Source organism: Neofelis nebulosa, chromosome 7 (genome assembly GCF_028018385.1).
Source record: "Neofelis nebulosa isolate mNeoNeb1 chromosome 7, mNeoNeb1.pri, whole genome shotgun sequence".
Taxonomy (NCBI): Eukaryota; Metazoa; Chordata; class Mammalia; order Carnivora; family Felidae; genus Neofelis; species Neofelis nebulosa.
Window position 1 is genome coordinate 54,671,352 of NC_080788.1, and position 14,603 is coordinate 54,685,954.

The following is a 14,603-nucleotide window of genomic DNA, read 5'->3' on the forward strand; positions in this document are numbered from 1 at the left end:
AAAAACTCCTTAGTAACTCTCCTACCCATTTCTTACCATGAAAGCACCTATTGCCATCATGTTTTTTTTTTTCCAATTTGCCTCTCTACCATTGCCTATAATCACACAAAACTACTTGCCTTTCTTAAATCTGCATTTTGCTTTTCTCTTCTCCTTTTTTTTTTTTTTTTTTAATTCAACGGGGTTTAGCTCCTGTGTTAATCATTTCTGGAAATCTCTCCAATATCCATGTCAGGCAGGTAGGCAATGAGTATTCCTTTTGTCCTCCAACAGGCTAGAGTTAACCAAGAATTTTAATACTTAGTTCACTTTAGGCTTCCCATTGGCTGTGAGCCTCTTCAGACCAGGAACTACACAGTGTTTATGCCCACTGCCTGATGTATAGTAGTTGCTCAGTATTTGTTAAAGTCAGAGATCCGTTTATTCTTCCAACCAGCAACATACATTCATGACATAGATAATGATAAGGAATTGGAAATTCAAAGACGTGAAAAAAGTTGGCATCCCTTTGGGATGCACATCTTGCTGTATAGCCATCTGAAATACAAGTCGAAAGTTAACATTTTGAGGAAAATGAATAAGGCTATTATTCTCTAAGCTGTTATCGTTTGCCTGAAATGATTCATCCTTTCCTTGCCCTCTTTCTATATCCTGCAGTTACCTCTGCTAGGGCTACTTTCTTAGGGCCTCCCCAACAGGTGTAGCCATCTGGAACTATTACTCACTTCAGCCCCAGAGCTACATATGCTAAGTATGCAGCATGAATGGCCATGTAAAAAGCTAGTCCATTCAAGTATTCATTCAATAAATATATATGGAGCCAGCACTGTCCTAAATATTGGGGATACAGAAATGAGCAGGACAGAAAAATCCCTGCCCTAAGGGGCCTACTATAAGTGGAGAAGACAAATGATAAAATATAAGCAAATAAAATGATTTCAGGTGGTTGTAACAAAGAAAATAAAAAGGATAATATAATAGAGATTAAAAATGAGGAAGTGATTTCAAATAAGGTGGCCTGAGAAGACCTCTTGGGTAGATGAGATTTGAGAGTGAGAAAGCCATGCCAAAATCTTCGGTAAAAGGAACAAATATAAAAGCTTCAAAGTGAAATGAACTTGATACTAAGATACATACTGTAGCTAAAGTTTTGCGATAAAGGTAAGTTCTGAGGGGTTTGCAAGAGCCAATTCTTGGTGGTCATGTTGGGAAATTCTAATCTTATACTCAATGTAATGAGAAGCTATTGGAGGGTTTTAGGCAGGAGAATAGCATGGAATGACAAAAAGATTTTCCTGGATGCTGTGTGGACAGTGGACTGCAGAAAGGGGCAAGAACAAAATTAGGATAACAAATTAAGAGTTTCTTACTGTTGTCCAGGTGAGATGATTCCACAGACGTGGTGGTAGCAATGCAGGATATAAAAAATAGAAATAAATCTTAGGGATTTTCAAACACATGAAAATAGAACAGTATAATGAATTATTATCTATGTATTAATCAGCTGCAGTTGCCAACTTTCTTCCATTTTTGTATCCATTCTCACTTTTTATTTTCTGGGATATTTTAAAAGCAAATCCTGTTATGTCACATCACATTACCAGTAATTACTTTAGCATTTGTCTTGAAAAGATAGGGCCTAAAATATATTTAACCATGATACTCTCTTAATATCATCTAATATCCAAAGGTTGGAAACCAATTTGACAATAAATTTCATATTAAAAAAAAAAACAAAGGTTGAAGTGTATTTTGAGGGTAGAGCCAATAAGAGTGCTGCCATTTTGGGTGTGTGTGAAGAGAGAAATCAGAAGTCCATGGTTCTTGGCTGAGGTTCCAGGATGAGGAAGACTGGGAAGGAACATGCTATTGTGATAGTGTTTTGTTTTGTTTTTTGACTGGACTGGGAGACTAGAATTCTATTGAGATTTTAGTCATTCTGAAGAGGTATAGAATGGGTAGTTGAAACTTAGTGGAGAGGTCTGAAAATCTATGTGAAAGTCATCTGGCCACTTAGGGTGAGAGTCCAGACACTAGATAGTAAAGGGAGAAGTTCTGGGATGCTTTAAGAATTGAAAATGTAATAAGGGTGGAAAAGGCTGGGTGAAGATTTGAGAAAAAATGTCTGAGGAAGTAAGAGCACAATCAAGGAAATGTGGTGCTCTGGATTTAAAACAAATAAAGTGTTTGAAGCTGGAGGGTGTAGCTAATGCTGAGTAAAGTAAGGCTGAGAACTGATCCTTGGATTTAGCAGTATGAAGAGAGGCTGGAGTTGGAGGGATGGAGACAGAATCCTAATTGGAGAAAACATGGGCAGTCACAAAGTGGAGGTATTGAATATAGATTGCTCTTTTGAAGACTTGAAGTAAAAATCAGATTGTACCATCCTTATAAGGAGATACTTCATAATAATAAAAAGTAGTCACAGTACTTTATATATAATTTTATAGTTTACAAAATGCTTTCATAAATGTGTCTTACATGACATTCATAGATATCTTGATAGGTGTTGAAATGTCAGATGAGTTTATCCTATTTTAAAGACCTTAGTCTTAGGAATAAGAGGCATTCTGAGGGTTGGCTGAACTAATTAATGTAGATCATAGTGGGGAATTGGAATTTGGGTCAACCTTTTGGCCAAGTCACATGGCTGATGCGTGGGGAACTTGGACCCAAGTCCATGTCTTCTGATTCTTTTTTTTTTTCAATATATGAAATTTATTGTCAAATTGGTTTCCATACAACACCCAGTGCTCATCCCAAAAGGTGCCCTCTTCATTACCCATCCCCACCCTCCCCTCCCTCCCACCCCCCATCAACCCTCAGTTTGTTCTCAGTTTTTAAGAGTCTCTTATGCTTTGGCTCTCTCCCACTCTAACCTCTTTTTTTTTTCCTTCCACTCCCCCATGGGTTTCTGTTAAGTTTCTCAGAATCCACATAAGAGTGAAACCATATGGTATCTGTCTTTCTCTGTATGGCTTATTTCACTTAGCATAACACTCTCCAGTTCCATCCATGTTGCTACAAAGGGCCATATTTCATTCTTTCTCATTGCCACGTAGTACTCCATTGTGTATATAAACCACAATTTCTTTATCCATTCATCAGTTGATGGACATTTAGGCTCTTTCCATAATTTGGCTATTGTTGAGAGTGCTGCTATAAACATTAGGGTACAAGTGCCCCTATGGATCAGTACTCCTGTATCCCTTGGGTAAATTCCTAGCAGTGCTATTGCTGGGTCATAGGGTAGGTCTATTTTTAATTTTCTGAGGAACCTCCACACTGCTTTCCAGAGCGGCTGCACCAATTTGCATTCCCACCAACAGTGCAAGAGGGTTCCCATTTCTCCACATCCTCTCCAGCATCTATAGTCTCCTGATTTGTTCTTTTTGGCCACTCTGACTGGCGTGAGGTGATATCTGAGTGTGGTTTTGATTTGTATTTCCCTGATAAGGAGCGACTTTGAACATCTTTTCATGTGCCTGTTGGCCATCCAGATGTCTTCTTTAGAGAAGTGTCTATTCATGTTTTCTACCCATTTCTTCACTGGGTTATTTGTTTTTCAGGTGTGGAGTTTGGTGAGCTCTATATAGATTTTGGATACTAGCCCTTTGTCTGATATGTCATTTGCAAATATCTTTTCCCATTCCGTTGGTTGCCTTTTAGTTTTGTTGGTTGTTTCCTTTGCTGTGCAGAAGCTTTTTATCTTCATAAGGTCCCAGTAATTCACTTTTGCTTTTAATTCCCTTGCCTTTGGGGATGTGCCGAGTAAGAGATTGCTACGGCTGAGGTCAGAGAGGTCTTTTCCTGCTTTCTCCTCTAGGGTTTTGTTGGTTTCCTGTCTCACATTCAGGTCCTTTATCCATTTTGAGTTTATTTTTGTGAATGGTGTGAGAAAGTGGTCTAGTTTCAACCTTCTGCATGTTGGTGTCCAGTTTTCCCAACACCATTTGTTAAAGAGATTGTCTTTTTTCCATTGGGTGTTCTTTCCTGCTTTGTCAAAGATTAGTTGGCCATACGTTTGTGGGTCTAGTTCTGGGGTTTCTATTCTATTCCAATGGTCTATGTGTCTGTTTTTGTGCCAATACCATGCTGTCTTGATGATAACAGCTTTGGAGTAGAGGCTAAAGTCTGGGATTGTGATGCCTCCTGCTTTGGTCTTCTTCTTCAAAATTACTTTGGCTATTCGGGGCCTTTTGTGGTTCCATATGAATTTTAGGATTGCTTGTTCTAGTTTCGAGAAGAATGCTGGTGCAATTTTGATTGGGATTGCATTGAATGTGTAGATAGCTTTGGGTAGTATTGACATTTTGACAATATTTATTCTTCCAATCCATGAGCAGGGAATGTCTTTCCATTTCTTTATATCTTCTTCAATTTCCTTCATAAGCTTTCTATACTTTTTTTTAAAATTTTTTTTCAACGTTTTTTAATTTATTTTTGGGACAGAGAGAGACAGAGCATGAACGGGGGAGGGGCAGAGAGAGAGGGAGACACAGAATCGGAAACAGGCTCCAGGCTCCGAGCCATCAGCCCAGAGCCTGACGCGGGGCTCGAACTCACGGACTGCGAGATCGTGACCTGGCTGAAGTCGGACGCTTAACTGACTGCGCCACCCAGGCGCCCCAGCTTTCTATAATTTTAAGCATACAGATCTTTTACATCTTTGGTTAGATTTATTCCTAGGTATTTTATGCTTCTTGGTGCAATTGTGAATGGGATCAGTTCTCCATGTCTTATTCTAATGACACAGACTTTCTTTTTTTTTTTTTTTTTTTAATTTTTCTTTTTAACGTTTTTATTTATTTTTGAGACAGAGAGAGACAGAGCATGAACAGGGGAGGGTCAGAGAGAGGGAGACACAGAATCTGATACAGGCTCCAGGCTCTGAGCTGTCAGCACAGAGCCCGACGTGGGGCTCGAACTCACGGACCGTGAGATCATGACCTGAGCCGAAGTCGGCCGCTTAACCGACTGAGCCACCCAGGCGCCCAGACACAGACTTTCTACTGTGTTACATTGTTCCTTTCATAAATAGGAGGTCATGATTCTCCCTTTTAAGAATGTCATCTTCAAAGGATAGGGTCTTTACTATAAAGTGCCCAAGTGTTTGTTTAAACAATTCATTAGGATTTGTCATTCATGAATTTGAAACATTACCTTGAATTTGTCTCTCTTCCTAATGGTCTGGGGTATGAAACTGATGACCTAATGAAAAGAAGTATTCTAGTAATTGGGAGCAATAAAATTTATCCTGATCTTGAGAGGAATATGAATGACATAATGGTTGAATCCTCAAAAAGTGGAGATATTTTACTCATGACCATGAGTAAATCCCGACTGAAATCTGTTGGCATGATGTTAAGTCATGAAAAGTCAAGTCTAGAGGGACTAGAATAATACAGTCCAGGCATATATTTTTCTGATGAGCTCACTATATAAGGGGACAAATCTGGGAATATCTTGAGGAATGAAAGTTGATATATACTTTATTAGACAGTTTCTCTGGTCTGTCAGTTTTCTTGCTGGGCTTTGATGACAGCTGTATGGCAAACAGTCTACTACTGAGATCATTGTTCTGGAGTACAGGTATTCTTCATTCCTGACTAAAACAATATCCACATGCTCCAGGTATCAGAAGGCAAAGATAATTTAACTAATGTTATTTAAGGGCTAGAGTTATATTTCCCACTAGTCTGTAGATTCCTTTATAACCATGGTTTGTATCTAGTTCCACTTGTAGCTCTGACACTCAGCCCCTGACTCAGAGTATTCATTTTGCAGATATGGGACAGTTTTGAATTCATTAATGAAGGGAGATGATACTTCACATGCTACTGAGTGGTGATCTAATTAAGAATTTTACCTACATCCATCCTAGTGCTGAGAAACTGAAAATGATAAACATTACTAACTACTTAAAAACTTTCTTAAAAAGTGTGTAGGACTTACTGTGACTATAATTCTAGTAAGTAAATGAACTCATGATCTTCCACTAATATCCATAGTAGTACTTTGTGCCACAAAATCAGGATTACTATTTCCAGAAATACTAGGTTCTCTGACAAGAGCAAATAAAATCACACTAGAGACACCACTGCTTTATCCTCATTGGTATGTCATGTGTTATTACTTGGCATGTTAACCAGCTAATATTTCTTTTCTAGCTTAATAGACATTTGGTTCTTTCTTAACCTTTCTCTATATAGGAAAATTGATCAAGAATAGCAATGAGGGGGGCACCTGAGTGGCTTAGTTGGTTGAACATCTGACTCTTGGTTTCAGCTCAGGTCACGATCTCATGTTAGTGAGAGTGAGCCCTGTGTCAGGCTCCATGCTGACAGTGCAGAGCCTTCTTGGGTTTCTCTCACTCTTTCTCTGTGTTTACACACACTCTCTCTAAAATAAACAAACTTTAAAAAAATAGCAACGTGAGGGGTGCCTGGGTGGCTCAGTCAGTTAAGTGTCTGCTCTTGATCTCAGCTCAGGTCATGATCTCATGGTTCGTGAGACTGAGTTCCACATCGGGCTCTGTGCTGACAGCACAGAGCTTGCTTGGGATTCTCTCTCCCCCCCCCCCGCCCCTCCTTTGCTCACGTGCATGCTCTCTTTCTCTCTAAATAAATAAACATTAAAGTTTTTTGTTTTTGTTTTTGTTTTAATAATAGCAATGGAAAGCATAATACAGGCTTTTAATCCTGGAACCAAGATATTCAGGTGTCATTCTCCTCCATTGGGAACTGTCTTTTTTTGGGGTGTTTTAAAAAAGAGTTGCTGTTATTCACTACTGATCTGGGTCAGAGCATATTCTCTGATTTCTCAAAATAAGGTGCGGCAATTTAGATGAAGAGAATGGTTGATCTACTCAGACTAAGGTAATAGCTTGTTTTTTTTTTTTTTTTCCACCAAAATGTGTTCTTCATATGAGGAATATTTTAGGAATGGTGATTTTTTTTCCTATAGACACTCTAAGATATTTGGGTAGTAAGTGGTTATCAGTACAGTATTTTTTAATAGCAAACTACTAAAAATTTATCTTTCAACTTCATTTACTAATCATTGCAGTGAATTGGGCAATCCAAAGTTTTACAGACTTTTCCTCCAAAAGTTATAAGATGGAGTAGGGAGCACAAAGACTCATGGCAGTTGCTCATATTGACTTTACAGGATTGAAATTGGAGTTGTTAGAAATTGAAATAGATTAGAATGGAAAAGTAATCTAATTGCAAGAGCATGTCAATAGTAAAATTGGGAAGTGGGCTCTCAGTTTGTAGGGGTTGCTCTGCTGTGCCACCCATAGCCCCCTTCCAGATTGCAGAGCACATTTCCCCAGCTATCAGGAGTGCTGCCTACATACAACTCTCAACTGTCAGGCCCCTTTGGGAATTGCCATTGGTTGAGGAGAACTGTTTTGTTCAAGGTCACCCCTTCTTGCTGAAGTCACACTTCATCCATTGAGTGAACAATGCCAAGGTATAATCTGGCCCCCTTGATCCAGCTCTGAAGCTCCAGAGCTCCCCATGAAGTTGGCTAAACCTTTGTTGTGACTGTATCAATAGTCCAACTCCTCCCTCTGCCCAACTGTCTCCCTCACTCTCTCCCAGGTGTCAGTGCCAAGAGAACTTGCCTATAAACTTCTTGCACACAGATCTCCTTCTGAAGCTGCTGCCCAGAAATCAGACTAGACCTAAACGGCTCTGTTTTCTCCATGGCCAATCTAAGGCATTTCCTTCAGCATTCGTATGTGAGAGAAGATTGTAATCATCTTCCTTGAAACAGTTTTCTTCTGACTTTCTTGTGGTCTCATCATTTCTTAGGCATCTGTTAATAGAATCCTACTAAGAATTTACAGAAGACAGGATCTTAGGAGGCTGATTCAGGACAAGTTTCAGTTTAGGGAAATGATCAAAGAGAATACACTTTCTGTACAACTCTCAGTAGGCTGATTGTTCAGGTGAAACTTAGTGAATTGATTATTTTCTTTTGAGAATAGGAAGGCTAAATTGTGTGTCTGTTTCTGCATCCACATAATGCACAATAGAAGCTGCAAAGATTTATATAAATTAGGCAGGACATCTATAAAATTGATTACTTTTTCTCAGCAAATTACTGAACTGATTTATCCGTGCTGAAGGACTATATCTTTTATCATCTCTCCTTCCTCCCACCCTTCCCCCTGGGCAAATTGGTATGCAAGCCTCTTCAGCAGCTGATCTCAGACCTCCCTGTGTGGATCTGCCTCAGCATAAGCACTGTGTGAATAAGAAGGGAGGAAAAGAAGGGAAACATCTGCATTTTTCAAAATAAATAGATTCCAAAGATACAAATATTAGGCTCCTTCTCAATGTAATGAGATCCTGTTCACCAGTCTGTTATAGGATCAGGGCCAAGCTCTATGTCTTACTCTCCTGTGGCTCTGACAGCAGTGTGAGCAGGGGAGGAGCAGAGAGAGGGAGACACAGAATCTGAAGCAGGCTCCAGGCCATGAGCTGTCAGCACAGAGCCTGACACGGGGCTCGAACCCACAAACCATGAGATCACGACCTGAGCCTAAGTCGGACACTCAACCGACTGAGCCACCCAGGCACCCCTGTACTATTGTTCTTGATCAACTCTCTTCTGCTGTTTAGGGTCCATCCTCTTTCTAAATAGGCAAGATGTAGTAATCATTGAAAATGAGGTAAAAAAGAATAATAAATATAGATATATTAGGAACATGGGCTTTGTAGTTAGATAGACTCGGGTTCCAGTCCTGGCTCTGCCACTTACATGTGGCTTTGGAAGAGTTTTCTTATAATTTTTTCCTCCCCAATTGACCTTTGAATACCAATCTATGTAATGCCAAAAATTCAAATTGTACACAAAAGTATACCATAAAGTGAAGTCTCCCTTCCATTCCAATTTTCCTCTTCATTTTCTTTCTCTAGTGGCAATCACTGAATGATTTCTTGCATTTCTTTTAAGAAATTTTCCATGTATTTAAGAATAGAGGTTATGTAGGTATATCCTTGCTTTGAACCAGTTAGAATCTTACCATGCATATGTAGTGTCCTGAACGTGCTTATTTTTAACCTAATAATGTAACTTAGAGGATATTTTATATTACACATGCAACCTATCTTCTCAGTGGCTGAATTGTATTCCTTCCATTGAGTAGATGGGCCATAATTAAATACATGTACCTTGGCACATCTGTCTAATCGTTATTGATGGGCATTGATAGTTTATAACATAATACTGCAGTAAACATCATTGTACATCCATCTTTGAACACCTGTATGATCAGTTGCTTAAAGTGAAATGCCTACTTCGAAGTGTGTGGGCATTACAATTTTTGATGTTACAAAATAAGGCAAATGTCTCTATTTCTCTGAACCTCAGTTTTGTATTCTATAAAATGGGAGTAGCAATAGTACCTATCTCATAGGGTTGTCGTCAGGATTAAATGAGGGAAGAAGATACACAAGTAGTGTTTCCAGATGTAACACATTAAAATACAGGATGTCCAGTTAAATTTGAAGTTCAGATAAACAATGATAATATTTTAGTATACATATGTTCCAAATATTGTAGGAGGTATACTTATATGAAAAAATTACTTGTTTATCTGAAATTCAAATTTAGTTGGGTGTCATTTATTTTTATTTGGAAACCTTGTATATGAAGGCATCAGCACAGTCCTTGGAATACAGTAAGCACTAAATAAATACTGGTTGCTATATATTAGACATTTAGGGAAATGCTATCATTCAGCAAATGTTGTATTTTTTAAATGTTTATTTGTCTTGAGAAGAGAGAGAAAATTATGTCAGGGGCCCATGTCCGCAAGCTATTTTGGGATCAGCTGTTTTTATACACAGTGGTATATACTATTGCTCTTGATTAAATCCCTTCAGCTCTTGAGGGCCCATCCTCTTTCTAAATAGGCAAGATGTAGTAATCATTGAAAATGAAGTAAAAAAGAATAATAAATATAGATATATTAGGAACATGGGCTTTGTAGTTAGATAGACTCAGTTTCCAGTCCTGGTTGGATTGTGCATGTGCGCATATGCGCATGTGTGCATGAGTGGGGGAAGGGCAGAGAGAGGGGCAAAGAGAGAATCCTAAGCAGGGTCTTTACTGTCAGTGCAGAGCCCCAAGCAGGGCTCAATCTTACCAACTGTGAGATCATGACTTGAGTTGAAATCAAAAGTTGAACCGACTCAGCCCCCCAGGTATCTCAGTCAACAAATATTTCTTGAGTTCCTGCTGTGAGTTAGGCATTATTCTGGGTCCTGGGGATACACTGGTGAATAAAACAAGGTCTGTGTGGGTAGAAGAATGTTTTTGTGTGTTACAGGTCTGATGTGGGCTTGAGGTTAAAGAAGGAACCAAAATCATTGATGTGGATTGACTGGTTAATTAGGGGAGGTCAATTATATTGACCTTCTTAATTATCTTATCTCTCTGGTACCCCAACATGTCTTCTGTAGCTTTGAGGAAATTCTCTTTTCGGGCTCTAATGGGCAATCAGAAATATTAAAGTATGGAAAAGATGACAGGAATATTGAGGAGCCTGTTGAAGATCTCCTTATGTCCCTTAAGCTTCAGCAGTCAGCTTAAGGTATTTTGCTCAAAGCAAATGCTTGATTTCTAGCCTCTAGAGCCAATAGTTCAACAACAGGGAACATGGTAGGTACTATCTCACTCTTAGAATTGCATTTTCTCAAGAAGTTTCTCAGCATAGCCTAGCTAGCAGCTCTGTATGTCACATTAGGAGGAAGAAGATTCAGAACAGTTTATTAATAGTTACTAAATACAGTTGCTATCTCTCACTTTTCTTAGAGCTCAGATTATCTGATGTTCTGAGAATAGGTATATAGTTAGTGGGTATATTTAAAAACAATTCCTTCCTCAAAGTAATTCTAGTTGCCATTCAGTGGCAGTTTAACTTCATGTGTTTTATGGTGACTTTGGAATTGAAATTTTATGAATTTTTTTCTTTAATTTTGGCTTATATTTAGCAATCAGCTTGTGAGTTTACTAAGGTAAAGTCTCTACCATTACCGCATCTATTTTACAAAAGCCTGATTCAAAGATGCATTAATTAGATTATGTCATTTCAAAATGTGAGATAATTATGTAATGATATGGAAAATGGAAGCTTATTTAAAAATCTTGGAATTTCTGGATTCAGTGCAATTAAATGAATTAACTTGCTCTCAGAATATTCATATATTTTAATTCCTTTATGAGAGCAGAAGGCTTTCCTTGACAAAGGTAATGGCCAAGTCTGTGGACCCAGATATCTTCCTTGCAGCCCATGAGGCCATCCTGTGTCCCCCTCACAGAGCTGTGATGCAAGCCTGCTCCAAACACGAGCCCCGAGAACAGCTGCACCACACATGGAGAGCCAGGGGAGTGTCTGTTTTCATTGTTTCAGGATGATGACGAAATGCAATCACTATACAGGCTAACATCTTAGAAGAAGTTTAGAAATATTTTGAAGATGAGCTTTAAATTAAATCTTCCGGTCTGCCCCTCTGGTCTTGTTGGTATGTCTTTGATGTGTCATCAGTGGTGGTTGTAGTAGGTAGGACAAGAAAAATGGTGGGATTTAACATATAGATGATTTAAATTTATTTTCAGGTCTTTATCAGTTTATACTTGGTCAGTAAGTTTGGATACTGTAAGTTTCAGTAAGTTTGGACAGCTAAGACCCTGAGTGCTCACTGAAACATATCTCTGATATCCTAGTTAATTGTAGTTATAATTATCTGCCAAGATAGAATAGGAAATAATATTAAAAATATTAAACCCCTCCCTCCTTGATTGTATTGTACACGTACCAGATTTTTCAACATATACATTCAAATACGGGGTTTAACCAAGATACCACACATAGCCTGTTGTTTACTAATATCCCATACCCTTTTCTCACAAAACTCTAATTGGATCTGTAGAGTATTACTTCTCCTTGCTAAAATAATCCATTTTCTTCTTCTTCCTTTTATTCTTCACTTACTTTCTGTTAATTGTTTTAAGTCATAAGATGACTTTCTGTCATAAGCTCACTTGGTAAGGATTATGCTGTCTTCTTGGCAGGGTGCTGTCCACAAATCTGACACATAGGTCTGTGTGTCTGTTGTTGGGGTTATTGATGAAATAAGCATCGGATACTGCTTGCTGTTTCTTGCCAGGTTGCTTAATTAGTTTGGGATAATATTTCTTTCAAGGAAATTTCTCCCATGATTATGTACCTTGCCAACAATATTTTGTTTCAAGTTCAGAAAAATTTTGTGCCAACCTGCATTTTTGCCTGGTGAAGGTTTTCTATAGCCCATGGCCTGCAGAAATGATACTGTGTCCTGTGGAATTTGCACATATACATACCAGAAAGTTTTTAAGGTCTCAAATACTGTTAAATATAGACTTTGGAAGCAAAATATTTGGAATGCTCCTTTTTAGGGGAGAACTTTCCATTTGGGTAAGTAGAGAAAGGTAGGTGGTCAAGGTAGAGCAGGTGTTGGAAGATATCTGGAATAACAAAGGGGACTTCTGGGAAGAGGAGCTCAGAGAGACTGATAGATATATGTTTTAGGCACAGGGCACACAGGTGGCAAGAGAGGAAAAGAGGACTTGGGTGAGATAAAGGATCCTGGGTTCATATGTGGTGTTCAGGTTTTTTCTGCTTTCTTTGCCTGTCAGATGACATTGGTAGATGAATAGTCAGATCTTAGCAAGATATTAGTAAATACTTAATCTGAGTGTTTTTCTACTTTTTTAACTATTTAGTATGTGAGAAAGTAGAGGTTAACATATAGGTAGGGGTGCAGGTAGGTGTGAGGGGAGAAAGGCATGAGCACCTGGCATGAGGAAAGATATTTTGCTCTGCTTTATCTTTCTCCATATGGTTTTGATAAAGTTTCATGTTTATCATATCAGTGATTCTTTGCATACTCTGGGGTTCTGCAAATTTGTTTTTTAACTTTTTAACAAATTTTTTTTAACATTTACTTTTGAGAGACAGAGGCAGAGCATGAGCAGGGGAGGGGGGGGGAGAGAGAGAGAGAGAGAGAGAGAGAGAGAGAGAGAGAGACAGAATCCGAAGCAGTCTCCAGGTTCTGAGCTGTTTATTAGCACAGAGCTGGATGTGGGCCTCGAACTCATGAACTATGAAACCATGACCTGAGCTGAAGTTGGACGCTCAACCAACTGAGCCACCCAGGCGCCCCTTAATAAAAAAATTTTTGAATGTTTATTCATTTAGAATCTGAAGCAGGCTCTAGGCTCTGAGCTGTCAGCACACAGCCTGATGTGGGGCTCGAACTCACAAACACTGAGATCATTGCCTGAGACAAAGTCAGATGCTCAGTCAACTGAGCCACCCAGGTGCCTCTGCAAATTTTTTTCTTAAAGAGATTTTGTTCTAGTATTTTTCCAAGTGTCGCAGTTAATTCAAGTAATTCCCATAGATACCACCACACTTATAATAATTTCTTTCTAATTGGTTTAGTTCTACAGAGAGAACTAAATAAATGTAAGATACTATAATATTTAATACCTAAATATAAGATGCTTCTATAAATATAAGAACTAAATGTAATAAGATACTGAACTTGAGAAAAGCAATTTAGAATTAAAAAAAACAAACCCAAAACTCAGGTTTTAGTTTGTTCTCCCAAATAGTGGCTTTTGCTATATCTGTTCATACTTAACTATCAAATGTACATTTTGAAATGTGTAAGATATCCTATAGAGCTCCCTTTTTACTTTGGTTGGTTATCTATTTGGGTGGAAGAGTTAGGGTACAGTCTTTCCTAGAGCTTTAGTAGATAGGACGGAGGAATAAGAGTTTGGAAATGAAACTTCGTATCATCTGAGCTTCCCCTCAAAGCAGATGCACTTTCAGTAGTCCATTCAGGGCAATTCATCTCAGTCCATTCACATAAGCTTTTATCTGAGATACTGTCCCCTGAGAAATGCCACTCATGCTCCAAAGGAGGTGGTATCCAGGAGAAATAAATCAGCACATAATCCATACCTGTAAAAATAAATAAAATGAGATTTAGAAGGACTTCGTGTGTTCTCCATTGTTCTTGAAGTAGATAAAGTGCAGAAAAGTATGGTATTGGAAAAACGATTGAATTCTGGCTAGAGATGAAAATGCTCCAATTGAAAACTTTCCAGAACAACATGTACTTGGATCCGTATTAAAGAAAAATTCTTTGAGTGTTTAAGCCAAATGACCCAGCAGGGTTGATAGTGTGAGGCATATTTCACAGTTGTATAAATATTTAAAACTGTTTTCCAGCCTATAAAACAAGTAAATTAGGTTGTTTTTTAAAATACTGCACAATGAAATTAACCTGCCCACCTTAACTTGTTGGGGAACCTGCCCTTCTCATCCCAGCCTTCTCTCTTAAAAGGGGATTGCTGGGAAAGAAGTGTGAAGAAGGCTTTCAACTTGGAAAACAAAGCTGGTTTTTGTTTCAGAGAATTTCAGATGGAGTGATTAGCATCATGGTATACTGCCACAGGTGTTCTGTTTCCAGATGGCCTGTCTTCCTAATGTGTCACAAGGGGCCAAACCAACTAGATTCAATAGCTTATCATAA

At 38.5% G+C, this 14,603-nt stretch overlaps 1 protein-coding gene across 21 annotated transcripts in view; it reads left to right on the forward strand.

Annotated features, from left to right (window-relative positions):
* ATP8B4 (ATPase phospholipid transporting 8B4 (putative)) overlaps window positions 1-14,603 on the forward strand; it is a 257,258-nt gene that overhangs the window by 113,159 nt on the left and 129,496 nt on the right. Inside the window, exon 1 of one of the 21 annotated variants that reach the window (XM_058737776.1) lies at window positions 13,260-13,377. The exons of the other annotated variants lie outside the window; for them this stretch is intronic. Coding sequence (XP_058593759.1) covers window positions 13,301-13,377 — 77 coding nt within the window. The 5' untranslated portion in view covers window positions 13,260-13,300. Of the gene's footprint in view, window positions 1-13,259; window positions 13,378-14,603 lie in introns of those variants that run through there. 21 annotated transcript variants of the gene reach the window in all.